Genomic DNA, 24876 nt, shown 5'->3' on the forward strand with positions numbered 1-24876 from the left:
ATCATCTCTAAGCTGGTCGGAGTCTGACTATTGCCTTATATGGCCATGGCGAGACCAGGGAGAGAAACTGCCTTTGTTTCTCCGCGCTGGGTTTGGACTGGCACAAGCGCCACTGCGACATCCAGCGTCCAGTCCCAATCATGACAAGCGTTGAACCTACTTGATGCTGCTGCATGGTGCAAAGCCATAAACTCCCCTCAGTCACACACGTTAGTTTTAAACAGTTTCTCTTGCTTCGCCCCCTTCAGAAATGGAAGACGAAATCGCCGCCCTGGTTGTTGACAATGGCTCCGGTATGTGCAAAGCTGGCTTTGCAGGAGATGATGCTCCACGTGCCGTCTTCCCCTCCATCGTTGGACGTCCCAGACATCAGGTACAGTTTCCACACCACATTTCCCCCGCCACATACTTTAGATGCAGAATAGCTGCAACCTAACATAACTGTTACCACAATTAGCTGCAGTTGTGCACATTTTGACATTACTCTTAGTTTTGCGTCACTAATCATCTAACCACTATTTTGTTTGCCTCCCTAGGGTGTCATGGTTGGTATGGGCCAGAAAGACAGCTATGTCGGTGACGAGGCGCAGAGCAAGAGGGGTATCCTGACCCTGAAATACCCCATTGAGCACGGTATTGTCACCAACTGGGATGACATGGAAAAGATTTGGCATCACACCTTCTACAATGAGCTGAGAGTTGCCCCTGAGGAGCACCCAGTCCTGCTCACAGAGGCCCCCCTCAACCCCAAGGCCAACAGGGAAAAGATGACCCAGGTAACTAGAGTTTTTTTTGCTTCTGTGTATCTCGACTTCTACTCTGCTCAAAATGTAGTGCCCAGCAACAGGAAGCTGTGTAGCTGGTCTATCACGCTCAATTTCCCCCTGCTCCTTCACTCTCCAGGTTTCCTCTATCCTGAGCTGATCTTTTCATCTCTGTGGAAGCTTCAGGTTTCTGCCTCTCTGCACTATGATGCATCAGGACTGACTAGTTGGAGCATGGCTTGTGTTAGAATAACCACCAATGTTGACTGCATGATTCAACAGTTTGCTAGTAGAGTAGACCATTGGGACACTTTTTTTTTTTTTTAATAAAATAACATTACCAAAATACTGTACATGGGCTATTATGGCTTGGTTTTGGCATATGTACTCTGAACTGGACAGTGTGCTGTGAATTGGACTGTACTCATCTGATCCTAGCCTGCTTCAGATTAGTTCATGTGTTGACTTGATGATGTGCATCACTGATGCAGTGACTCATGTCTTCTCTCACTCTTCTCCTCCAGATCATGTTTGAGACCTTCAACACCCCTGCCATGTATGTGGCCATCCAGGCTGTGCTGTCCCTATACGCCTCTGGTCGTACCACTGGTATTGTCATGGACTCTGGTGATGGTGTGACCCACACAGTGCCCATCTATGAAGGCTACGCCCTGCCCCACGCCATCCTCAGGTTGGACCTGGCTGGCCGGGACCTCACAGACTACCTCATGAAGATCCTGACTGAGAGGGGCTACAGCTTCACCACCACAGGTTGGCACACACACATTCTCACCACAACAAGCTCAATTTGCAAGTCGGAACATGTTTGTATTGCAAATTGGAACACGCAACTTACTAATTGTTTTTTTCTTTTCCTGTCAACAGCCGAGCGTGAGATTGTGCGTGACATTAAGGAGAAGCTGTGTTACGTTGCACTGGACTTCGAGCAGGAGATGGGCACCGCTGCTTCATCTTCATCACTGGAGAAGAGCTACGAGCTGCCTGACGGACAGGTCATCACAATCGGCAATGAGAGGTTCCGTTGCCCCGAGGCTCTCTTCCAGCCCTCCTTCCTCGGTGAGTCACATGAGTGGAAACGACCAAAACTGAGCCTAGTGTATATGCAAACAAATAAAATGTAAGCTCTTAAACTTAACATGTCAACCTCTTCATAGGTATGGAGTCTTGCGGTATCCATGAGACAACCTTCAACAGCATCATGAAGTGTGACGTCGACATCCGTAAGGACCTGTACGCCAACACAGTGCTGTCCGGTGGCACCACCATGTACCCTGGCATCGCTGACCGCATGCAGAAGGAAATCACCTCCCTGGCACCCACCACCATGAAAATCAAGGTAAAACGCTTCCTCCTTTTTGCTCTTGACTTCCACCTCTCTCGGAGGCAATGAGAGAAAATGTTCTGGAAAAAGCTCTCCACACCTCTACTTCCACCTGGTGGACAAACTGAGTTAATGCAGGAGAACCACCCTGTAATTAACATCAGGGGCTTCTAGCTGAATTTCATCTCCTAATGCTCTTATTGATTTACCCACTACTGTACTTGCTAGACTTAATGCCCGGAAGATAAGCGTCTGTCAGAACGGCTGTGGAATGAGTCCTAGTATTGGATTTTGTTTTAACAAGGCCCCATTCATCTTCCTCCCTGCAGATCATTGCTCCGCCAGAGAGGAAGTACTCCGTATGGATCGGAGGCTCCATCCTGGCTTCCCTGTCCACCTTCCAGCAGATGTGGATCAGCAAGCAGGAGTACGACGAGTCCGGCCCCAGCATCGTCCACAGGAAATGCTTCTAAACAGACTTGTCAAGCCCCTCCTCTCCCCTCCTCCTCAAAGTTCAACTTTCAAGTTCCACTTTCAAGTTCCGAGTTAACACACCGCTACGAACCCAAACGACACTGGCTCTGCATACATGCCTAGCACACCCAACACTCACTGGTGTGTGCAGAGCCCCCAGCACCTCTTCCATTCCCCCTCATCACTGTGGCCATGGTACCATGCCCTCCCGATGGGGGAGAAACTCTGCAGGAAGTGAGCTCACCAGCCCAGGCGGGGTTTATGCGTGTGAGGAACATGATGTTCATTGTCGTGTTTTGTGTAGGTCGTTCCAGATGTCTTTGTTCACCACCTTATTTGCCTCTATGAAGGTGTATTCCCTGGTGGGCCCACTGCCCAACAGACCTGTAGTATTGCTTAATAATATGTAAATTATCTGAGACTTTGTTTTTGTACTTTCAGCCTTAAATGATATTGTCTTTATGCAAAAATACCTTTTACCAGTAGAGGTGTAAAGGTTGTGCATGGGCCCGTCTGCCTCCTGGTGTACACTGACCAGTAAGAATCCAATAAAGCGCACATGTCTGAGACTCCAGTTTCTGTACCTACTCTTTATTCAGCTCATTCCGCAAATATTGTTTTAAGGAAATAAGTGTTAATCATCACAAGATTACATCATTACACCGAGTAACGGTATGTTTCTTTACACCCTGAAAACTCAAGACTGATGCGGTCTTGCCAGCTGTACACAAAAAAAATACACTGGAAAAATTACACTTAATGATAACGGTAAATCATCAATCTGCCTCCAGCTTGGAGAGGGACTCCAAACTTCACAGCATTGTCCAAAAACAGTTAATTAGAATATATCAAAACACAGAATATGCTGCCGTGTTATCTCCACTTGCTATCTTAACAGTATTGTTACTTTACCACATAGCCGTGGCCACATAACGGGGGATTATAATCAAACTAAACTATACTGGGGATGTGTGCACCAAAACTGCTTAAATTTGGGTAGGAAAAGGAAATGCACTTGTCTTGTAATAGGATACTATAATGGCATCTTCCCGAATAAACCAGAGACATAAAAATGCAGCACAATAATTAGGATCTACATTATATTCAGTAGCCGAAATCGACTACATCAAATCTACCTTGTCTACCGCTCGGTGGCAGCAGCGAGCGGTAGGTAGGCTATAGTGAGGAACAGAAAGGTCAGGTGGGGAAGTCAAGGCTGTCTTTGACCTTGGGTGGGTGTGATTGATTTGGACAAGTGAAGGACATAAATTATGTAGGCTACACCTGTTTGGGAAAAGTGAAATAGGTAGGTGGCTAGTTTGTTTATTTTAGTTTATTTGCACATAGTAAAATCAAGAACAAACTAAAGGAAACAAGTGGGTAAAAAAAGATTGTGCAGGTAGAGACACCTAAGAAATTAAACCAATATTAACAATTACATCAAAGCATACAATATAAACAAGAGAAAAGGACAAACAAAAATAAAAAAGCAAACAAAATGAAACATAAAACATGGCAAGGCAATGCATAGTGATAGAAATCACTATATATATATATATATATAATTTCAGTTCACACTGCTTATTGCATTTTATCCCATTATTTAGCTCAGTGGTTCTCAAATATATTCATCTTTTGGAGTGACTGTAGGCTAAATTCAGAGAGGAATCATTAGTAACTGCCCATCAGCATTAACAAGTTGTTTAACCAATACAATACCATTGTCAACCCACATAGGCTATTCAATAATATAGTGATTTACTTTTTATAGCTATTGAATATTCTGGTTATTGCAAATATAGTAGCCTAATTAGTTGGCGAGAAATTATGTTTGTAAATGAATTTCCAGGCCAGCAGAGCTTGTTTGAAAATTTGTCAGCTTTACAGGTAACTTGTCAAATTTGTAATCACATTTATAAGGAGGAATTTAACTCCACCCATCAGATTAATACAAGGACCAAATGGTATAATTTTCTTTGAATACACTTTGAATGTATTATTTAATGTTTCAAAACGTAGTAAGCCTACACCCAGACCACCATTCCCTTTTGTGTCGCACAATAGGCTATATATTTTCTTAAATAATGGCATTATGTTCCATAGATATATATAAAGGCTAGATAGCTTACCCGCGCTGCCGGCCAATGGAGAGCGACGTCGTCGCATGGCGGCCATCTTGCCACAGGCAGCTCAGCTTTATATATATCTATGGCTCAGCTACTGATAACGTTAATGTCTATGGTGCATGTACTATTTAAATAACCATAGATTGCTCAATTCTTTACCGATTTTCAAACGGGTTGGTTTGCTATAAACATCAAAGATGTAGTTATGATACTGCATACTTATAATTATGGACTTTCATATGAAAATAACTTTAAACAGATAAGTAAAGCAATGGCTATACACACACAGACAAGGTAGCCTATTTATATTACTTACACACACATATCTATCTATATCTATCTATACATACATATATATATATATGCATACACATATGTATATATATATATATATATATATATATATATATAGATAGATACAGTAGATATAGATAGATATGTGTGTGTAAGTAATATAAATAGGCTACCTTGTCTGTGTGTGTATAGCCATTGCCAGGCATGGGGAGGCTCTCCACTCCTACGTGTCGTGCGCCTCCGGGTGCCCGTCCAACCCGCTCTCCCCTTCCGGGGGAGGCGGGGGGCTTAATGCGCTTCCTCCCCGCTCCGTCGCACGAGTGCAGCTTGCGGGTGGAGTCCCCCGGGGGTCCTGTCGTCCTACACCAACCCTTGTCTTTGTGTAAGAGCCTGCATGTTTTTCTTGGCCCTCCTTTCTCTCGCCAAAGCATTTGACTTCTCCCGCTCCAGTTTCCTCACTCTCGCTGAGGCTTCATCGAGTTTGGCCTTTATAGCCTTGGGGCAGGCAGGGAATGAGTAAGGGTGGTCAGTGGCCTGCTGCTTGCGGCTCTTTCCCCTCTCTCCAGTGGTTCCCTGTTGCTTTGGCAAAATATATGAATACATAAATAATAGTAAGAATTAATAACAGTTACTTTTTTTTAAACATTTCAATGTTCACTTATCAATGCTGTGACCCTAAATTCATTTTTACATTCTCCAATTCTCCAACTCAGCATACTTTTAAGAAATTGATCTTAATAGGCTTGTCCCCTTAGAAGGCAAAAATATGTTTTGTGGCTCTGGACGAAAATGGCTGTTTTGATTGTAAGGGTTGCCTAACCCTGTAGTTTCAATGTTCGCACATGTTTATTCATCAAAGTGTATGAGTGACATACATAGACTTCAAACAGTACCACCTCAAATAATATTAGGCTCTTCTAGTAACACCATCATAGACCTTCCTGCGTACCACCGAGATGAAGGATTTAATATGGCAAGCCATATGATGCTCTCATGAGAGCATCTCTCATTTGTTAGTGACATTCTACATGCAAATACTCACAACATCAGGCTGAGGTTCATCCTGAGGCAAGGCCATTGGAAGGTTGTCTTCCGCTCTTCTAGAATTGTTTGTGCTTCTAGTTGCAGCCGGCTGAAATAAACATAATTAAAGAAGTTGAGTGTCTAAAATGTGCTGTAATAAAAAACACATTATTTACTTGCAGAAAGAAAAACTACAGTGTGACATTGATATACCAATCTCATACACCTTGAATACCTATTGGCCAAACACATACCCTTTGAAGGTGAGCAGGGAAGCTGAACATTGTTGGCACAACACCATCTTTAAGGCGGACAGTCTGCCCCGTCCTGTCAAATTGCTCACTAGTAAAGTGGTCACTGCAGAGCAGTGTCCTGCCAGTCGCAACAAAACCGTCCCGTCTTAATGCAAGTTCCCACTGTCTCCTCCTCTCTCCGGTTTTGGGAAACCTTCAGAACATGAGAAAGGTAGCCAAATATAGAAATTATTGTCAACATTTTCCACCTTACTTTACTTTAGCATTAAGGGTAAGGACAAAAATACACACCTAAATTATGATATTTTGGGGGTAATTGTATGAATTTATGCAAATTTTAAGAATAAGACAACCACACTAAGATTTATAAAAAGGTGTCCAAAAGAAACATTCAATGAATTTGTAGACAATGTTAGCAACATTCTAAAAAGGCTGGGTCAACAACAATCTTGCAATACTATTATCTCACATAACCCCACTATTCCTTTTTGTAGCAGGACTTGTATAGTACATACATCCACTAAGTAACTAGCGATTATCCTAATTATAGACGTAATATTGTCATATCTTACAGGTGAAAGGTGATCCCACGTCTTCTTGATTCAAGACTACGGTGATTAGAGCATCCATATGCTGCACAAAAGTCAGGCATGTTCCTTCACTGGTAGGCCACGCGTACTTGTGAGGTCTCCAGACCATAGTTCAAGCAGAAGGCCACTCACGCGTAATCCGATCTCAACGTGGTCAAAAAATCCTAGTATGACGTCTGCTATGACGTCAAACATGACGTCAGTTAATCCTCATATATATAGCAAGGGTCCTACGTCACCTCTCTCTCTCTGGCCGACCATAGCAGCAGCAGCCCACGGCAGTCCATCTCCCTTGAAGCCGGCCCCGAAGCGTTGTTTTGCACCAGATCCGCAGACCGAATCAGCACCCACAAGCCTTCTCTACCCGTGGATATTCCCATTCCTGGCATGTCGAGTTCAGTCATCGGTCCCCTGTCCCGGACCGGCCACGGAGCGTACTTGCCTTCCGAGGTGCCTGACGAAGACGTTGGCGAAGCGACCGGACCACAGGCTGCCAACATAGCCCCCCGCGCGCCACTGCGACGGCCCCGGTAGGAGAGCAGAAGACGAAGCGCCGCGCCGCGGACGCCCAAGAACGCGTGCGAGCGTGCCGGAGGGAGAGGCCGATCGGCGCGGACGTGCGAGAGGCCGCGGGCGAAGACCAGTAGAGGCAGCCGCCCCCAGAGCCGGGAGCCGCTGGGGAAATGGAGGCCGCGGGGCCGCCGCGAGACGCCACGTACTTCCTGGTCGCACTGACCCCCAGGCCGCCGGGCAGATTCACGGTGATTGACGGGAACCGGCTTGGAGAAGCGCTGAAGCCGGAGCGCCGTGGCATCTCGGGCACTCTGGGCAGACCGAAAGGTCCATGGGGCGAACGGTTCATTCTGGCGGCAACAGCTGAAATGTAGTGCAATTTGCTTCCCTTCCAAATCCAGCGACGTAAAATAATCCATTCACGAAAAGAATAAGCACTCCCAGGAATTCATGGACGATAAAAGTTTAACGTTACATGCAGTCAAGCAGAAAGTCGCACTCGGCAGTAAAACTCGCATCCATGTTCCATCCTGTTCTTTCTGTCACGAAGACTATAATCCACCAGATCACATGACGTTTTTCATCAAGTCTTTAATCCACCGTCACACTTCAGGACATCCTCTTAATCCAAAACAGAGTGTGAAAAGTAGCTGTCTCCCTCCTTGTTGTGGTGTTTGCGAAACGGAGGTTCACGGTAACCAGAGACCTTCTATCGTAAAGATGCGACAGCACACAGCCAATCCGCCATTTTGGAGACTAAGCTTCTGCCCCAGCAAGGAGCCGTATTTCAGGCCAAAATGGCCGCAGCGCCGTTTTCAAAAAGGCACTATATACTCTTGCCTTCTCATTCTCAATCAACCCCATGTGACTGATGGTGACTGATAAATTAAATTAGGAAGCTCCTGTGATGATGACAATGATAATTTCTTAACTTTAGCCGATCTGAGGGGGTTTATCTGAACAACAATCTTAAAAAACAACAACAACTCCACTATCACCCCCCTTCCTGGAGCCCGACGACACCTTCATAATACCAGACTCGCTCTGTTAGTCGTCTTGGACATGGACGAGGGGACGTTAGGTTTCATAGTGACACTGCGAAATACGAATCCGGTACATAAACGGACTCGATCCGGATCCCCTCCCTCTGATGGACCTGTGCAGGCGCTCCGTGCGGGCGGCTCTAGGAAGGGACCGCCCGAGCGGAATCCACGGACTGCCCCTGCCCGCCTCTCTCAAGAGCTACCTGCTCTACCAAGGACGGGGTTGACGACCACAGCACACCGAGCATACCCCGGAGGACCAGTCACCCGTGGACGCGAAAGGACCCATGAGGAAAGTATCAGTACTTCAGCATTTAAACGGGCAATCTACCAGTCCAGTAAAATCAATTCAATTTATTAAAAAAAAAAAAAAAAAAAAAAAAAAAAAAAAAACTTTATTAGTCCCGCAAAGGCCAATTTAAGGCATGAATACTGCAAACAAGCCGTACTCTGTACACATCCAAAAACAATACAAAAAACAAGACAATAAATACAATAAATGACACTGATAAAGCAAGATCCCTGATTACAGTGTATCCAACACCACAAAGGAATATAGGTGTCACATCAATACAAATTAATTTCAGTCAATACAATCCAAGTGCATTTTAGACTTGTTCAAGGGTTCAAATCAAAAGGTCAAGGTACAGACCTAGTCTAGATAAACTGACCACTTCTCGTACTGTGGCTGTTCACCAGTCGAATGGCCTCTGGAACCAAACCAAACTTCCTTCTGCTTGTTTCGCAGGCAGGCTGTCTAAAGCGCTTTCCTGATGGCATTAAGTCAAAACAGACATGAAGGACATGCGCGGAGTCATTGATTACCTCGTGCGCTTGGCCTGCGATCTGACTATTCTACCCAGCGGGCATCTCAGCCTGCCTATCTCCGACGCCTAAGCGGAAATCGCTTCTGGCAAATGGCCAGCGGGAGTCACAATAATAATAATAATTATAATAATAATAATTACAACAATAATAATAATAACCACGCAAGGGGCCATTCTAACACCCCTGGCCCACGGAGCTTGTCTGAGCATCAGCTAGAATGAGTGTTACTGCATAACTTCGGACCGAAGCCAGACGGCCCAGGGAATGCTGACGTCTTTCCGTGTTAAGCTACCCGGTCTTAATACACCACCTCCTGTTCTTAACGAATTTCAAAGTAAAATGCCTCTGGCATTTCTTCAGAAGCAGAATCAGAATGACTTAATGATCCCCGAGGGGAAATCGGGACAGGTTACAGTAGCTCGCTCACAGTACACACATAGCTTAAAATAAAATAAACAGTAGTAAATGCAACGCAAATGCAAAATACAAAACACGTCAGGTAAGTATACATTCCGTGTCAATTATCATTATTGCACCCGGGACTATATTAAGTCGGCTTGCCCTATACGCCACACGTGGCTCAGCCAGGCACAGTTAACCTATCGGCTGGCTCAGTCTCAGGGAGACTGAGCGTCTCCGAGGTGCTCTTTAAGGAAGGCATTAAATAGACTAATGGCCACAGGCAGGAATGATTTCCTGTGCCTCTCCGTACTGCATCTAGGTGGAATCAGTCTCTCACTGAACGTACTCCTGCGTTCGACTAGCACGCCGTGGAGTGGGCGCGAGTCATTGTTCACGATGGAGCGTAGCCTGGACAACGTTCTCTTCTCTGACACCGCAGCCAGAGAGCCCCGCTGCCCCAGCACACAATAGCATACAGGCACTAGCCCCCTTCTGCCCTTTCTCGTTCATGGCTCACTACGTCAAGCTCAGGCCTCGGACCGGCCCCTCGGCTCCCCTGCTCCTCATCGCACCCTGTCACCACACGACAAGATCCCGGTTCACCCTGCACCTCAAGCAGACGCTCCAGCAATGCAACCCCCGACGAAGGACTACTCCAGCCACTCCTTCAGGATCGGAGCGACCACCTCGGCCGCCGAGCAAGGAGTGCCCTCCGCCTCCCTCCAGCAAACGGGCCGCTGGCCCTCATCGGCACATCGTCATCGCCCGGAACAATTCCCCCTTCTGCCCCTTCTCGTCCATGGCTCACTACGTCAGGCTCAGGCCTCGGACCGGCCCCCCGGCCCCCCTGTTCCTCATCGCACCTTGTCACCACATGACAAGATCCTGGTTCACCCTGCACCTCAGGCAAACGCTCCAGCAACGCAACCTCCCGACAAAGAAATACTCCAGCCACTCCTTCAGGATCAGAGCGGCCACCTCGGCCGCCGAGCAAGGAGTGTCCTCCGCCTCCCTCCAGCAAATGGGCCGCTGGTCGTCATCGGCATTCTCCAGCTACATCCGCCCGGAGCAGGCGGCCATACTGGCGGCCCAAAGAACCCTCCTCCCTTAAATCGGTGAGCATGGCAACAAACAATGTCCCGGACTTCCGTGCCGATGAAGAAAATGTCTCGTTGGTGGTGGCTCCCCGAAAGCACGGCGCCAGCAAGGCGCAGTAAACTCCCCGGCTCATTTTTGGGGGGGAAAGAGAAAGAGAGAGCAAAAAAGTCAGGGTAGTCGCGCCAAGGCAGCCAAGTAGGCCAAGCCGGGAAGCGCCAAGCTAAACTCTAATGTACCAAGATCGAAGGCCCGACCGAGTTAGGAGCGCCGGCCGCAAATAGCCGTTAGCCGCTAAAAGGTCGAAGGCCGGAAAAGTACAATCGCGAAGCGCCAAGGCGGCCAGGTAGGCTAAGCTGGGAAGCGCTATCGCGAGGTGCCCGACCGAGTTGGGAGTGCCAGCCGCAAATAGCTGTAAGTCGCTAAAAAGGTCGAAGGCAGGAAAAGTACAATCGTGAAGCGCCAAGGCGGCCAGGTAGGCTAAGCTGGGAAGCGCTATCACGTGCCCGACCGAGTTGGGAGCGCCAGCCGCAAATAGCTGTAAGTCGCTAAAAAGGTCGAAGGCAGGAAAAGTACAATCGTGAAGCGCCAAGGCGGCCAGGTAGGCTAAGCTGGGAAGCGCTATCACGAGGTGCCCGACCGAGTTGGGAGCGCCAGCCGCAAATAGCTGTAAGTCGCTAAAAAGGTCGAAGGCAGGAAAAGCAAGATCGAAGGCCCGACCGAGTTGGGAGCGCCAGCCGCAAATAGCTGTAAGCCGCTAAAAAGGTCGAAGGCCGGAATATTGCAATCAACTACTGGCGCCTGCAGATCTCAATTAACCTCCGGTAATCAGATCTTCCTTTTGGGGGATCTCCTAGCCCATGCAGGCGCCCTCCTCTGCCTCAAGAGCAGCGCCACTGGCCAATGGAGTCAAGCGCCAAAGCATTTGCCATGCACGCCGATTGCTAAATAAAGTTTGTCTAATCCTACCAACTGGCCTCTCCTGATTGAAGTGAGGTCTCCAGACCATAGTTCAAGCAGAAGGCCACTCACGCGTAATCCGATCTCAACGTGGTCAAAAAATCCTAGTATGACGTCTGCTATGACGTCAAACATGACGTCAGTTAATCCTCATATATATAGCAAGGGTCCTACGTCACCTCTCTCTCTCTGGCCGACCATAGCAGCAGCAGCCCACGGCAGTCCATCTCCCTTGAAGCCGGCCCCGAAGCGTTGTTTTGCCCCACCCACCTCCCCAGTCCACCACCAACGAGTCTTGACTCCTGATCCCCCACGGGGGGGGGGATCTCCTAGCCCATGCAGGCGCCCTCCTCTGCCTCAAGAGCAGCGCCACTGGCCAATGGAGTCAAGCGCCAAAGCATTTGCCATGCACGCCGATTGCTAAATAAAGTTTGTCTAATCCTACCAACTGGCCTCTCCTGATTGAACTGTAAACACAAAGCCAGCAATGTCCTGCATCATAAATGTATCTAAATGTAAGATGTTTTTTTACAAACCAAACCGCTTGAATCATAGCCACGTTAATAATGCTTGTAATAAACCAAACCGTTTGTAAATCCGTCAAGATTTCAGCGAGTTATGAGTATTTTTGTCTGTGCAGGTCACTCAACCTCCAACAGCTACCATAGAACGTACCAGAAAGGCTTACTGTGGCAAGATGGCGGCCGTTCAACGACGCTGGTGACTCCGCCTTAAGCCATCTAGCCTTTATATATATCTATCAGAGCCGTATAATAGAATCTTATGATCTTAGAATCTTATATCTTATATAATATTATCTATAATCTTAATCTCTCTAGATTGCTCTGATATCTATGTTATGTTCCTCAAATGAAATGAAACGTGGGCGTGGATCCGCTGGTCGGAAGTGTGTCCGTCTCTGAAAGAGTTCCGATGTGTTCACTAATAAAGAGGAAGAGTTCCACTGGTTCATCGTACCTGTAGCTAGCTTTGGCTAACGTTAGACATTTAGCGTTAAATTGATAATACTGTCATTTTAAGCATGAGTGCAACTGTAAAAGGGCTATCGGATGACGTGGATCGGCAAATTGTACAGGTTGGGTGGAATGACAATACTCAGAACGCATCATTAACGTAGTTTGCTAACGTAACGCTAACTCCAACCTAGCACGTTAGCTGGTTGAATGGCTAGGCTTGACTTGGCGTGCATTAAATTTCAGACAGTAGACTCATTCAACCACGTTTCTTTTAAACATAGCGATACTACACATTGCACACACACACATTAATGCCATGTGGTCGGGCGATAGGGTGTTTTGGTCTGTGTTGTACGTTAGGTTTATAACGTTATGTTATGTCTGACATTTGTCAAAAAGAATTGGCAATTGTGGAAAGAAGGGATTTCCCAACTAGCCGAAAGACAATGTAGTCCGTTTCAGCACTTTTTGCTATTGGTGCAGATATACGCTGTCCATATTTTTCTACCTTGCTGCAAAGTTGCTTAGTTATGTCAGGCTGACATTGTCAGCATATTTATGGTTTCCATAAGCATAAAGTACTGGATGCTTTTCTAAGACAAAATGCAGTGATCCGTCTGAAGCAAGGAGATATTTTTGAACATTGGAAGTACCAGCTGAAGTTAGTTATCTAATTTAAAACGTTATTACGGTATTATAGTATAATTTAGCGTTACTTGCATTTAAATAAATATGACTAAGTCATTATTACAGTTAAATAACGTCAGTTGCCCCAATGCTTGTGGACAAAGACTGACTAGCAAAGTCAACCCTACCTTGCAGTGGTAATGCAACAAATTCAGACATCCTGATCACCTGCATTTAAAAAAAAACTCCATCCTAACTGCAACTTGAATTGCTGGCAACACCATCATGCGGCTGGAGTTGAGATGAGACGAGCCAGTTTACACTGCTGCAACTTTTCCCTGCAACTTCTAAACCGGTTTCGTCTCGTTGCGAATCATTGGTGTAAACTGGGCTTTAGAAGGTCTTTATTGCCAAAGGTTTTTTTTTACCGTTATTTATACAGGGGGAGTCTCACTGAGAGTAATGCTCTCTTTTTCAGGAGCACCCTGTCCACATTCATACCTGGAAGCTGACCAGTACAACCACAGTCTGATCTTCTGGCCACTGATCAGCTCCACTGGAGCAGTTGGGGTTAGGGCCTTGCTCAAGGGCACCTCAGTAGTGGTAATGAGGAAGGGGCAAGCACTGCCTGCCTTTTCACTTTCCCCAGCCAGATTTATCCTGCCGGTCCCGGGGATTGAACCGACGACCCTCCGGTCACAAGCTCGCTTCTCTAACTGTTGGGCCACCACTCCCCCGATCTGTGTGCATGAGCAGGATTTGACCACACACTCATACATTCAACATTCATGCTCATATTCATAGACAAGAAGCAAAGTTAGATCACTGTTGCTGTTGCATCTAACGAAACATTACTGTTTTGTGTGAGTTTTTAGTGAGCTGTCATTTTTAGATCCTTAATGAAAGCTTACTGTACTTGTCTGTCACTCACAAATGCATACCAGTAGTTTGTGATTGCTATAAGACATTACGAATAAGGTGGTGTTGTTCTTAATGCTTGACTTGAATACACAGATATGTAAGAGCTCATAATAACCCTTTAGTTATTTGCTGCCCATCTGAGCATGGCAGAAAATATTGACCAGCACATTTGTGTCTCTTCTTCAGGCTGTACATGACGAGGATGCAATGGCCTGTGTCTCTGTGGGGATGTCCGGTTTGTCTGATGAGATCTTGCTGTGCATCCTCCGCCACGTTCCAGTGTGTGACCTGCTGCTAAATGTGGCACGAGTCTGCCGCAAGTTGCACACACTTTGCCACGACAAGACCCTACTTACACGCGTCTGTCTCTCTGAGGAGTACATGGTAATGCTATTAAAATAAAATAAAATTGACCATTATTTGAATGGATTAAAACATGTTTCAGAGACATTGCTGAACTTTTTGTTCAGTGAAAATCTCTAGTAAAAAATATTCTAAGAATCTGTGTTTAATTCATGGAACATTTAGTCTGTGAAACTGTCAGTATGTTTTTAACACATTTGCTCAACTCCATGTGGGAGACCTGTTGTAATTCAACTGATGGACATATTTTTTATGTTGGGAGCTGTTTTTCCTTATTTTTGATGCTTTCCCTCCAGGCCAATGACCTATCGGTGCGGCAGATATTGAAGCAGCTAGCCAATCATGTGCAGTCTCTCAGCCTGAGTGGCTGCTATTGGCTACCTGCCTCTACCATGGAGCCTCTAGTTCGCTGCCGGGCGGTGACGCACCTTGATCTGACCGGTTGTCGTCTCACTTCACTTCGTCTCTCCCGCCTCCTCTCCTCCCTCTCCCTCCTCACATCACTTGCTTTTGATGTGGCGCCAGGCTTCAATTCCGCTCAGCTAAGTTCCGAGGCAGTCGATTCACTGAGCCGCTTGTCGGAGCTGAAACAAATACTTCTGACGCCCAGCTACGGTGTGGTGCCCTGCTGTGCACAACTACGCAGGTGAGGACTTATCAGATTCACTTGATAAACACTGTCTAACATGTTACACTGTTAGACGGGTAATGATGTCAGACCAGGAAGCAGGCACCTTTATGCCCTTGGTCAATTGGTAGAGTTTAGCATCACTACATGAATGCTTCCAGTTTTACTGCTTCATTATTGAAATTGTGGGGTGTGTTCACTCTACAAAACGGTGTGTGCTACGGTTTCCGGGTTGAATGTTATGCTTCCCTCGAAAATGGTATGAAACAGGCCTTGATGTATGTTGTCTCTCGTTTGGTGGGTGTGTCAGAGGTGTTGCCCAATCAGCAGCGATGTGTATATAAACCCCGCCAGCATATGTTGTACTATGAGCTAATTTCTTTGTGGGTGGGGAGGGGGATTGTGTTCTGAGTGTGTTTGATTGTGTATGTATAGGTTTTATTTTTTGTAGATGTTTGTGGTCTTTGTGTTTGTTATGAAATTCTGTTTAAAAAAACGAATAAAAATGTATCTATAAAAAAATAAACCCCGTCGTTTAAAGAGGCAGTGTGTACAGTGGATCCAACAGATAGGTGCAACACTTGCTTCACATGACAGGATGTTCAAAGCACCACCGTTTTATAAACTGTTTGCTCCGTGTTGTTGTGGCTGAACTCAACACGTTTCTGCTTATAGGTTGGCTCTGCAGTTCGACATCTCAGATGTGACCAGAGAGGGTGTTGGTGTTTGCTGCCAGTTGATGGTGGGCCAGAGCAGCGTGCCACATTATCAACAGCTAGAGGAGTTCAGTGCTCGCCTGGCCCCAGGAGAGGTGAACTTGTGCATACGAGTGTTAATCTGTTCACATTCTGTACATGTGCAATATGAACTGCAATAATGTGTCCTCTGCATACCTGTAATTGGTGTATCTGTGTGTCGATGTTCTTAGGTAAACCAGACCTTGCTCCTTCTCTACCTAGCCGTGTTCAGCGTTCATGTTCCAGAACGTCTTCGAGTCTTTCTAGTGTCGATTCCTGGTCCAAACCCGGCCCACTGGCCCGCTGCCCCCTCATTGGCCCAGAGCTTGTGTAACCACGGCGATCTAGAGGCCCTGCAACTTCCTCGTTCTTGGTTGGACTCCCTGTCACTGGAGCGAGTCCTGCACGGCAACAGCCCCAAGCACCTCAGCTTCAGCCGCTGCCCAGCGTTATGGGCACAGGTCTTCCATTCACTGCTGGAGGGAGGGGTCAAAGATGCGACGCAGTTGCTCAGCCTCAACCTCAGTGGGATAAGCCACACCCCTAACCCAGAGTGGACCGGGATACGCGGGGGGGAAGATAAGCTGGTCGCCGGGACAATGCGCCGACTGGCAATTGTCTGTTCCAACCTCAAACACCTGAACCTAATGCACACACACTATCACCACGAAAACACACCGGGGCTAAGTGGGGAAACGCACCTGTGTGCCAGTCTGGCCAAACTGGGATGCCTGCGCTCGCTCACTCTGCCTGCCTGCGCCCTGTCCGATGGCCTAAACACATGTCACAACATGGCGACACACACGACTTCGCCCTCTTCCTCGTTACTGGGGTTGAAGAAGGCTCCGCGAGTGGGACTCCAGATTTACAAGCCAGATTCAGAGTCCACTTCGCCGAGAGACAGCACCTTGGGGCTGGCACAGCTGTTAGCCGGCTGCCCCTTTTTGGAGATCTTGGAGCTCATCGGCCCCGGTTTTATCTCCGCGCTGCCTCGGCTGGAGCCGTGCGCGCGCGCGTGCGCAGAGCCTCGCGGTATGTGTGCCTGGGCTCGAGGAGTGGGCGATACCCACTTGGCAGCACTAGAGGCGCTGTCACGATTACGTGGTCTGACTCTGGCCGGGCTGCCGGGGGTCCTGAAGGGGACTGGACTGCTACAGCTGGCCAAGTGCTGTCGAGACCTACAGGTGTTGTCCCTCGCCAACTTGGGGTCCATAAAAACCATGAACTACACCTCTGCCTTGATGGACACACTGAAACACTGCACACAGCTGCAAGAGCTCAGGTTAGAAGTCACTATATGAATACAATAGAAACCAATAGATTGTACAATTTAAACTTTTGTAGCATTGTATGTCCCTTTGGTTAATTGATTTTCCCTTTTTCAAAATGAAGGGGGGGATCTAATGGGTGTTACTGTTTGGCCTGAGAGTAGACTAAGAACCAGCTGTATGTATGGCATGGCTCATGCCTAATACGCAGAATTGAGTGTACTCAGTGCCAGGGCAAGTGTTATCTTTGTTAGTTTATAGCACTCAAAATTGACCTTTTCTCTTTGAATTACCACTGGGTGGCTGAAACACGTCCTTTGATCTACTGACCGAGTGGTAATTAAAAGAAAACAATGGGTGTGCTATGGCCGACCAATTTGCCCTTTTCACCTCAGCCATTTGATGTAAAAAAGGCAAAAAAAAGTAACACAGGTGCAACCAAAACATTAACGAGGGCCCCGGTACTGGAAAACCTAAATGGATTGGAAGTTGGAAACCCTCATCAATGTTTTGCTTGCACCTGTGTTACTTCCTGTCTCTTAAATTCTTAGTTTATTTTTATTATTATTATTATTATTATTATTATTATTATAGTATAACAAATAGATCAAATCATTTTCTAAAGACTGGACAGACGGTGTGTGATGTGTTTATACTAATGATATTAACCAAGGCCATGCATTATTATGTTGCGGTCCAGCCAAAAAGGGAGATTTTGAGTGCTCGAAACTATCAAAGATAACGCTTGCCCCCTCTCATTCTTAGAAAGTATGTTGAACATTGTGTGTTCGTTTGTGTGTGTGTGTGTGTGTGTGTGTGTAGGTTAGAGCAGCCCTACCTGAGTGCCAACGCATCATTCTTTGAGGCTCTGTCGTGTTGTTCCCGCCTGCAACGTCTCTGCCTGGTCTCGCGCAGTGGAACCTTCGACCCGTCGGCCACGGAAACCTTCATGGAGCGTTGCCACAGTGTCATCATGTGCCACATGTTCATGGGTGGGACCTTGGTGGCTTGTCGCACACTGCAGAAAACATTACTGGACAGGTCAGTAGTTGTGTGTGTTTGGGGCAAGGAGCATGCATCTAAACATTTGATGTTGACATACTTGAACTCCACTTCTCTCCCTCTCTCTCTCTCTTAGGTTTTCAGCTGAGCGGCCCACTCTAAGTGTGGTCATCTATCCACTACAACATGAAGACTTGCCTTTGGTCATCAGAGATATCCCACTCACCCTGCTGGATCGGACAACCTTGTTCCAGAGCCACGTGGCCCAAGCCCCACATTTATCACCATGGCAGTGACTCCAGTCGAGTGCTGGACACATTTTCAGGACTTGTGACTCGAGCACTGATGACTCGGACTTGGACTTCCTGCATTCTGACTCGAAATTTGGAGGCTCTGACTCGTTAATTGATAGATTTTTTTTTTTTTTGTAATAGCCCCTAATAATTGATCATATCAATAATATATAGATAAATAATGCTATAGTAATACCGCAACATTATTCCATTTCCTGCATGGGCAGGTACATGTGTTACACTTGCATGTGAATTCACGCTCATGTTCAGTAACTCCGGACTCGGACTCAGGTAATCGGGACTCGACTTGGACTCTTCTTTGGTGACTTGCACTTGGACTCGGACTGGAACACCAGGGACTTGAGACTCGACATATAGTTACTTGACTACAACGCTGCACCACGGCGACACCCTCTGCCAGAGGTGTTCACCTTGACTGGTGCCCAACAGCTGGCGAGTGAGACTGGTTTCCTACCAGAGAAGAAAATGCACATCCGATGTGTCAAAGATTGATCGACAGGTCATCTGCTCAGTGAATTCTGACTGTGTGATATATGTTACGTCACCCACTGTTACAGGCTAGTTCTACATCAATATCTTGGAAATGCATGTTATATTTTTTGTGATACTGTGATGTCGTTCTACACAGGGCAGTTCTTTCGAGCGCCTCCAGTGAGGTCAGGGTCAGCTACAGATCAGCGCCCTTGGAGCTGGTAGGGATTCAGTGTTTAGCTCACAGATTCTTCAGCAGGGTGGATGCTTGCTGATATGCTACTTGAACCTGGGCTTTCCAATTAAAAGACGGCCTCGTTACACCACCCAGCTGCTTTGAATTGCACTAAAAATAAGTGCAAAAAATAAAAATAGAATATGAGGCGTTCTCTATGTTCTTGTGTACAGAGGATCTGAATCAGATGTTAATAAACTTCATGTGATGTATTTTTAACATCTGGCTGTCTACAACATGTCTATTCATGTCACAATATCACCTTTATTTACCACCATTTATTTACCATTTTCTGATGGTACAACAACTTAGTAAAGTTCAAAATTGGCAAGGGCAAAATTCCATTTAATTTTAAGTACCTTCTATTAAATGTTCTCAAAGGTAAACATATATAGTTCACTTTAAAGAGTGTGGTGCAGGTAAAATTAATTAGAATTGGGACTCAAGATTCTTACAATACAAAGAAAAAAATCCTAATTGCTACATATTAATGCAAAGTGGTCTAACCTGCACCGTGCTCTTTAATGTTCTTGTATACCAGTGAAGCAATTGCACCTTTGATGGTAAGAGTTATGCCAATATAAAGGAGTTTGTGATCTGTAATGTTTGCTCTGAATGCTGCCTCTTAAAAAGCAGAGACTCAAACTTTAGATTAGAAAAGCATTCTTAGAGTTTATCATCAGTGATGAGTCAGAAGTGTTTGCTCTTCTGCACAGCGTCAACCTCCTATCCTCTGATCAAGGTGTGAGTCATGTTGCCTCACCTCATCCACTGTGTTTGTGACGTAGAGACCAGAGAAACTATATAGTAGTCCAGCCATCCAGTTCAAAATGTTCCTGCAGTCCGTTTGCTAATATCTGAAGGTGACTGGTGTTAAATGCCAAGAAGAAATGTTCACATCACTCCAGGACACGGGCCTCTGCCTTCTCTGGAAACATGCAGTATAGCAGAGGTTCAGCAGTGGGAGAATGGTGTCGGTTTCATGCATTTTACTTGACATTACCAATCTGAGGACATTTTGACAGGGATTACTGCCAAGAGGTGGGAGTCCCATGACAGCACACTGGAAACCATCGCTTTATCTCATTCAAAATGTCTTCTATACCTTCAACCATGTCTGAGGAAAATATTTCAAGTATCCCCACCCCAAGTAGGCCCTATTTGCAATTGGCTCCTTTATTTGACAGTTTTTTAGTGATCCAGTTATTCTATTTCCATCATATGTAGTCTGTTAGCTCCCAACTGTCGAGGACTAGATGTGGACCAACCAAACTACAGTATTATGTTTTAACAGTGATTTACAGTAGCCATGGGATTCTGCTCAGGAGGTTGTAATTTTTTTTAAGAAAACAAACTTCATTTTGCACATTGGCAAAAAAAGGGAAAACAAATTCATCTATTTTTTTTTATAAAGTACTCATCAATTATATTTTTATTTCTTTATCTGAATTAAAATACATAGTACATAACTAAATACATTTTCATTTAGAATTGTGACAAATCTGAAACCGACATTGAACAAAACTGATTCACTTTCAACTCCACTGATTCAAAATGTAAAATGAAACTGCAAGTTATTCTTTCAAGATACATAACTTGTATTGTGATTTTACAGTGTGTATATATTTATATCGGTAAGAGCATTTTTACCATGCATTGAGAGATTGCATGAGGAATGCATGGTCAATTTCAATTAAATTCCTGGAGTTGGAGATGGAATTGGAACTTCACCCAGCTCTAAGGAATTTAAATTCCACTTCTAAGAGAGTTTGTCTTGACTTGTTAAACATTAGAAATCAAATTGTATTAATCAAGTAAAAGACAGTTCAACAAATAAAATACATTCAGTCATAATGTATGTGTTATGATTGCATGTTATACATCAAATAGCACCTGAAAGGTTCAGTTAAAATTTTACGATATTCAGTACTGATAATATATGTGAAAGTGAAAAGTGAAATCTCAGATATGTACCGGTAGTAAGAAAAAACATGGAATTTCACAGAATTTCTTTGAAGTAAATGTACCTTCCTGAAATTCTAATTCAATTTCACTTGTGTTACCTGTAGGTGTTCGTGAATTCAAATTCCTCAGTTGAACTGAGGTTGAGGAGCTCATTCATGGACTGAGCTCTACCCTGGCCTTAAGACAGGACGGACCTCCTCTACTCCAGTTCACACAGCTCAGCACTGTCTGCAACCCAGAGCCCGGGATAGAGTGGCTCAGTGAAGGTGGTCTGGACTGTGTGCAGCAGTGTCATGGTGTCAGAGACGCTGTAGAAGGACAGAGTGCCCGCCTTGTGGTCCAGGAACACTCCCACTCTGGAGGACTGGGGGTCCGGCACTTCAGTCTCCACGTCAGCGTGTCTGAAACATTTACTGTTTTTATTCAAGTCCAAACTCCACGACTTGTCGTTGCACCCAAATGCACACTCGTGGTAATAGGCCGTTCTGCCGAGATCTTTATATGCGATTGCTATTTCAATAGAGCCACTCCACTCCACCTCCCAGTAACAGCGGCCAGTCAGAGCCTGTTCACACAGCACCTGATACAGGTGAGAGAACCTCTCTGGGCTTTCCGGATACGATTGGACTATATCCATCATCTCCACCTTCCTGTTCCCCTCCGACAGACGCAGCTCTCTGTACGCCGTGTTGGAGTCCAGCGTGAGCCAGCATGAGTCTTTAGAGAGAGGAGAGAACACATTAGAGAAAGAAATGGACAGACTGAAAGATATAAAGCCTGATGGATCTCTCTCAGACAGTCTGAGTGAACTTTTATAGGCCTACTTCAACACATTACAGTCAGATAGAAATATGTTACAGAAATACAATGCAAACATGCAGTAGCCTGGGTAAACCCAGCCTCCACGTGACCTCTATCTATGTGCTATCAGTCTGATAGCACATAGATAGAGGTCACTCAATCAAGCCAATCCTAAAACTTGCTTCTGAACAGTGAGTTTCTGGGTTCTCCACTGTTTGCTTAAGACAAATCATACAAATTTAATTGCAAGCCGCAAGAATTCACATGACACTATGTCACCACTACTATTTGTTTCTTTTTCTATCTAGCGATTTGTGGAGAGTATCAGCAGAGAGAGACTGATTACTTCAAGATGAATATATTTATTACATTTTAAGAAGTCAGCTCTGGTCTTGGGTTCTGCTGGCAGTGCAACATCTAGTTTCACATCAGACAAAGAAAATAAAAAAAGTTGTATGAACATACAAAACACAGGCTCTCAGGTTATCAAGTATGCTGTATAATGATAGTAATACTTTACAATAGGTACACAAAAGATAAGAGTCGTTACAGGGAACTAATGAGGAATGAATGAGGAACTATTAGTACATGGTCAGTTTGTCATTATTAGGTCATGATTAGTTAATTGAGAAACCAGTGAGGGAGCCAACTATCAACTATTAGTTAATGCTAAGGTCGTGGATATAGTAGCTAATCTTGATTCTTTAAAGGTACATGAAACTCTTGGACAGAATTTCTGCCAAACATGAATGCTTATATGTGAAATGTTTTTAAGGACTCTTGTGTGCTGTTGGTGGATTTCTAGTTTCTGGGTGTGTTGCTCAGTACCAGGAGGCATGGCCGCAGGACAGGAGGGTGGCACCAGCTGGACTGGATCAAAACCAAGGACCTAAAATCAAATGAATTAGAATCGTTATATTTCGTATGTCGTGTGTAATGTATTGCTCTGTGTGCCTCAGTGAAATATCTGCTACTAAACATAAAGAAGAGAGAAAAGTTTCCTGATGACAAGCTCCAAAAAAAGGGGGGAAACGTGCCTGTGGCAATATGCAGGAGGTGTTTTTGGGGGGATCAGGGTAGGTTTTCTATTTGAAACTAATAGTAGCACCACAAATCAAGCTCACTTGGATGTAAAGGCTCAGACAGACATTATATGCAGCCACCAAGACCGTCTCTGTTTCACTCTGACGGAGCAGCAGCTAGCAGATTAGTCTTGGTTCTCTAGCTGGGTTTCAGCTTGTCGGATCGGATCGGTCTAATTTGCCCAACAATCACAACTGTTGTAGCCACAGGCCATACATAGAAAGTGGATGGCCAAATTACCAGTATGGAGAAAGTTGTGTGAAATAATTTTGTTTTGCTGTACACTCTAGGAGTTTGCACTAATACTCAGAAGTTGAATATAAACACCAACTATAAATCAGCTTATAAATGTTTCTAAATGTATTAAGAGAGATGAAAATGTGCTGCAGTTCAACTATTGTATCTATGCATATAGGAGAACATATCTTTGAGAGAGAAAATATTTAAACGTGGATTTTGTTTGCTGAAGTGAAAGAGATTAGTTTGAACAGTTAATGGGCCATGAAATGGAAAATATAACCACGCTATGTCAGTGGCGCCGGAACGAGTTTGCAATAAGGGGGACACAATTTTTTTTTTTTTTTTTTTTTGTAATATTTAAAAAAAAAAATGTTTTTGACGGCCCCCGAAGGGCAGTGTTTTTTCGGCGCCCGACGAAAAATTGACGTTTTTATGGACGTTTGGATGATTTTTAGCCATATTTAGATGAATATCTCATTTTTAATTAACATTAGGATTATACTGTAGTAATGTAATTATTCAGTATTTTTCCTTTTCTCACTCACTTGGTGACCTGCTCTCCCTTTAGGTCATTTTATAATTACACTACAACAGACAGCAACACAGGCAGAAACACTGAACTTATTATTATTATTATTATTATCACTTCGAAACACAGTGCAAAACTTGTCATCTCAACACAAAAATAAAATAACAATAACCGTATACGATTATAGCAGCAGCCAATGACAGTGAGTGCAGTACAGAGTCCAGGTCTGTCTGTCTCTCAGGTGTAATAATCCCACAATGATCACGGCTTTAACAAGTGTCACAGGCTGTGTAAACAGTGTAAAGTGGGCTCTCTGTAACTTGATCCCTGGGTCTGTCTGTCTCAGGTGTAATAATCCCACAACGATCACGGCTTTAACAAGCATCACAGGCTGTGTAAACAGTGTAAAGTGGGCTCTAAGCGTCAGGGGCAGTTGCCCCCTCGGATTAAAAAAAAAAATTTTTTTTTTTTTTTTTTTTTTAGGGGGACCAAATTTTAAGGGGGACAAAATGTCCCCATGTCCCCCTTGTTCCGGCGCCAGTGCGCTATGTATGTATTTCCATCTACAAGTCCAGTTCTCCAAGAGCACTTCGGGCTGGGCACGCACGCACGCACGCACGCACACACGCACACACACACACACACACACACACACACACACACACACACACGTCACACGACGCGCGCACTCTCTCTCTCACACACACACGCACACACACACACACACACACACACACACAATTTGTTCTTTAGTCCTCTATTTTTTTTTTTACTTTTACCAGAGAGGAAGAGTAGTCTGTGGGTGGTGGAACTCCGACTGCAAAGCTTTTGTCCGGGAAGTGAGTTTTATAACAGTCGTCTTTTACTAGGTCGGTTAGGTTATCATCCCAACTTGACCCTGTTTGACTCTTCTTCACTCTTCTCCCTCCACTTGACTGTCTCTCTTTAGCTTGTTTTATGGTCACTCTTCACTCTTCAGCCAGTACAGGAGGAAATGCAAAAATGAC

General features: G+C 45.2%; 4 protein-coding genes across 5 annotated transcripts in view; 2 read left to right on the forward strand and 2 right to left on the reverse strand.

Moving 5' to 3' along the window:
* Positions 1-3149, forward strand: part of actb1 (actin, beta 1) — a 4014-nt gene extending 865 nt beyond the window's left edge. Inside the window, exons 2-7 of the mRNA XM_083655325.1 lie at positions 249-373; positions 537-776; positions 1289-1535; positions 1650-1841; positions 1940-2121; positions 2436-3149. Of these exons, the coding sequence (XP_083511451.1) occupies positions 251-373; positions 537-776; positions 1289-1535; positions 1650-1841; positions 1940-2121; positions 2436-2579 (1128 nt within the window). The 5' untranslated portion in view covers positions 249-250 and the 3' untranslated portion in view covers positions 2580-3149. The remainder of the gene's footprint in view (positions 1-248; positions 374-536; positions 777-1288; positions 1536-1649; positions 1842-1939; positions 2122-2435) is intronic.
* Positions 3150-5153: 2004 nt separating this feature from the next.
* On the reverse strand, positions 5154-6929 carry LOC310794243 (THAP domain-containing protein 2-like; the record flags this gene model as incomplete). Of its 2 annotated transcripts, none has more annotated exons than XM_083656203.1 (4): positions 5154-5573; positions 6046-6132; positions 6278-6470; positions 6850-6929. In XM_083656203.1, the coding sequence occupies 4 exons, from the start codon at positions 6927-6929 to the stop codon at positions 5361-5363; spliced, it is 573 nt and encodes a 190-aa protein (XP_083512329.1). In that variant the 3' UTR covers positions 5154-5360. The 2 variants fall into 2 exon arrangements, with proteins under 2 accessions (XP_083512329.1, XP_083512328.1); XM_083656202.1 differs by having other exon boundaries at positions 5154-5579; positions 6043-6132.
* Positions 6930-12672: 5743 nt separating this feature from the next.
* Positions 12673-18647, forward strand: fbxl18 (F-box and leucine-rich repeat protein 18). The gene is made up of 7 exons (XM_083656008.1): positions 12673-12804; positions 14420-14617; positions 14893-15242; positions 15900-16035; positions 16153-17243; positions 18052-18270; positions 18368-18647. Exons 1-7 carry the CDS (start codon positions 12751-12753, stop codon positions 18525-18527), a joined length of 2208 nt encoding a protein of 735 aa, XP_083512134.1. The 5' UTR covers positions 12673-12750; the 3' UTR covers positions 18528-18647.
* Positions 18648-20753: 2106 nt separating this feature from the next.
* LOC310793783 (stonustoxin subunit alpha-like) lies at positions 20754-24745 on the reverse strand. The gene is made up of 4 exons (XM_083655670.1): positions 24649-24745; positions 22846-22906; positions 22387-22434; positions 20754-21933 (listed from the first exon to the last, which is right to left on the reverse strand). The coding sequence occupies exons 2-4, from the start codon at positions 22853-22855 to the stop codon at positions 21416-21418; spliced, it is 576 nt and encodes a 191-aa protein (XP_083511796.1). The 5' UTR covers positions 22856-22906; positions 24649-24745; the 3' UTR covers positions 20754-21415.
* Between the last annotated feature and the right edge of the window lie 131 nt (positions 24746-24876).

The sequence above is a fragment of the Poromitra crassiceps genome (assembly GCF_964638095.1).
Source record: "Poromitra crassiceps genome assembly, chromosome: 19".
Lineage (NCBI taxonomy): Eukaryota > Metazoa > Chordata > Actinopteri > Beryciformes > Melamphaidae > Poromitra > Poromitra crassiceps.

What these genes read in the sequence shown, in the direction of transcription:
- fbxl18 (XM_083656008.1), top strand. Translation starts at nt 12,751, where the DNA reads ATGAGTGCAACTGTAAAAGGGCTATCGGATGACGTGGATCGGCAAATT. An exon ending in GTCTCTCTGAGGAGTACATG is followed by an intron (nt 14,618 to 14,892) that starts GTAATGCTATTA and finishes CTTTCCCTCCAG; the next exon opens with GCCAATGACCTATCGGTGCG. An exon ending in TGCTGTGCACAACTACGCAG is followed by an intron (nt 15,243 to 15,899) that starts GTGAGGACTTAT and finishes TTCTGCTTATAG; the next exon opens with GTTGGCTCTGCAGTTCGACA.
- LOC310793783 (XM_083655670.1), bottom strand. An exon ending in CAGAGCTGACTTCTTAAAAT is followed by an intron (nt 21,934 to 22,386) that starts GTAATAAATATA and finishes CTCTCTCTAAAG; the next exon opens with ACTCATGCTGGCTCACGCTG.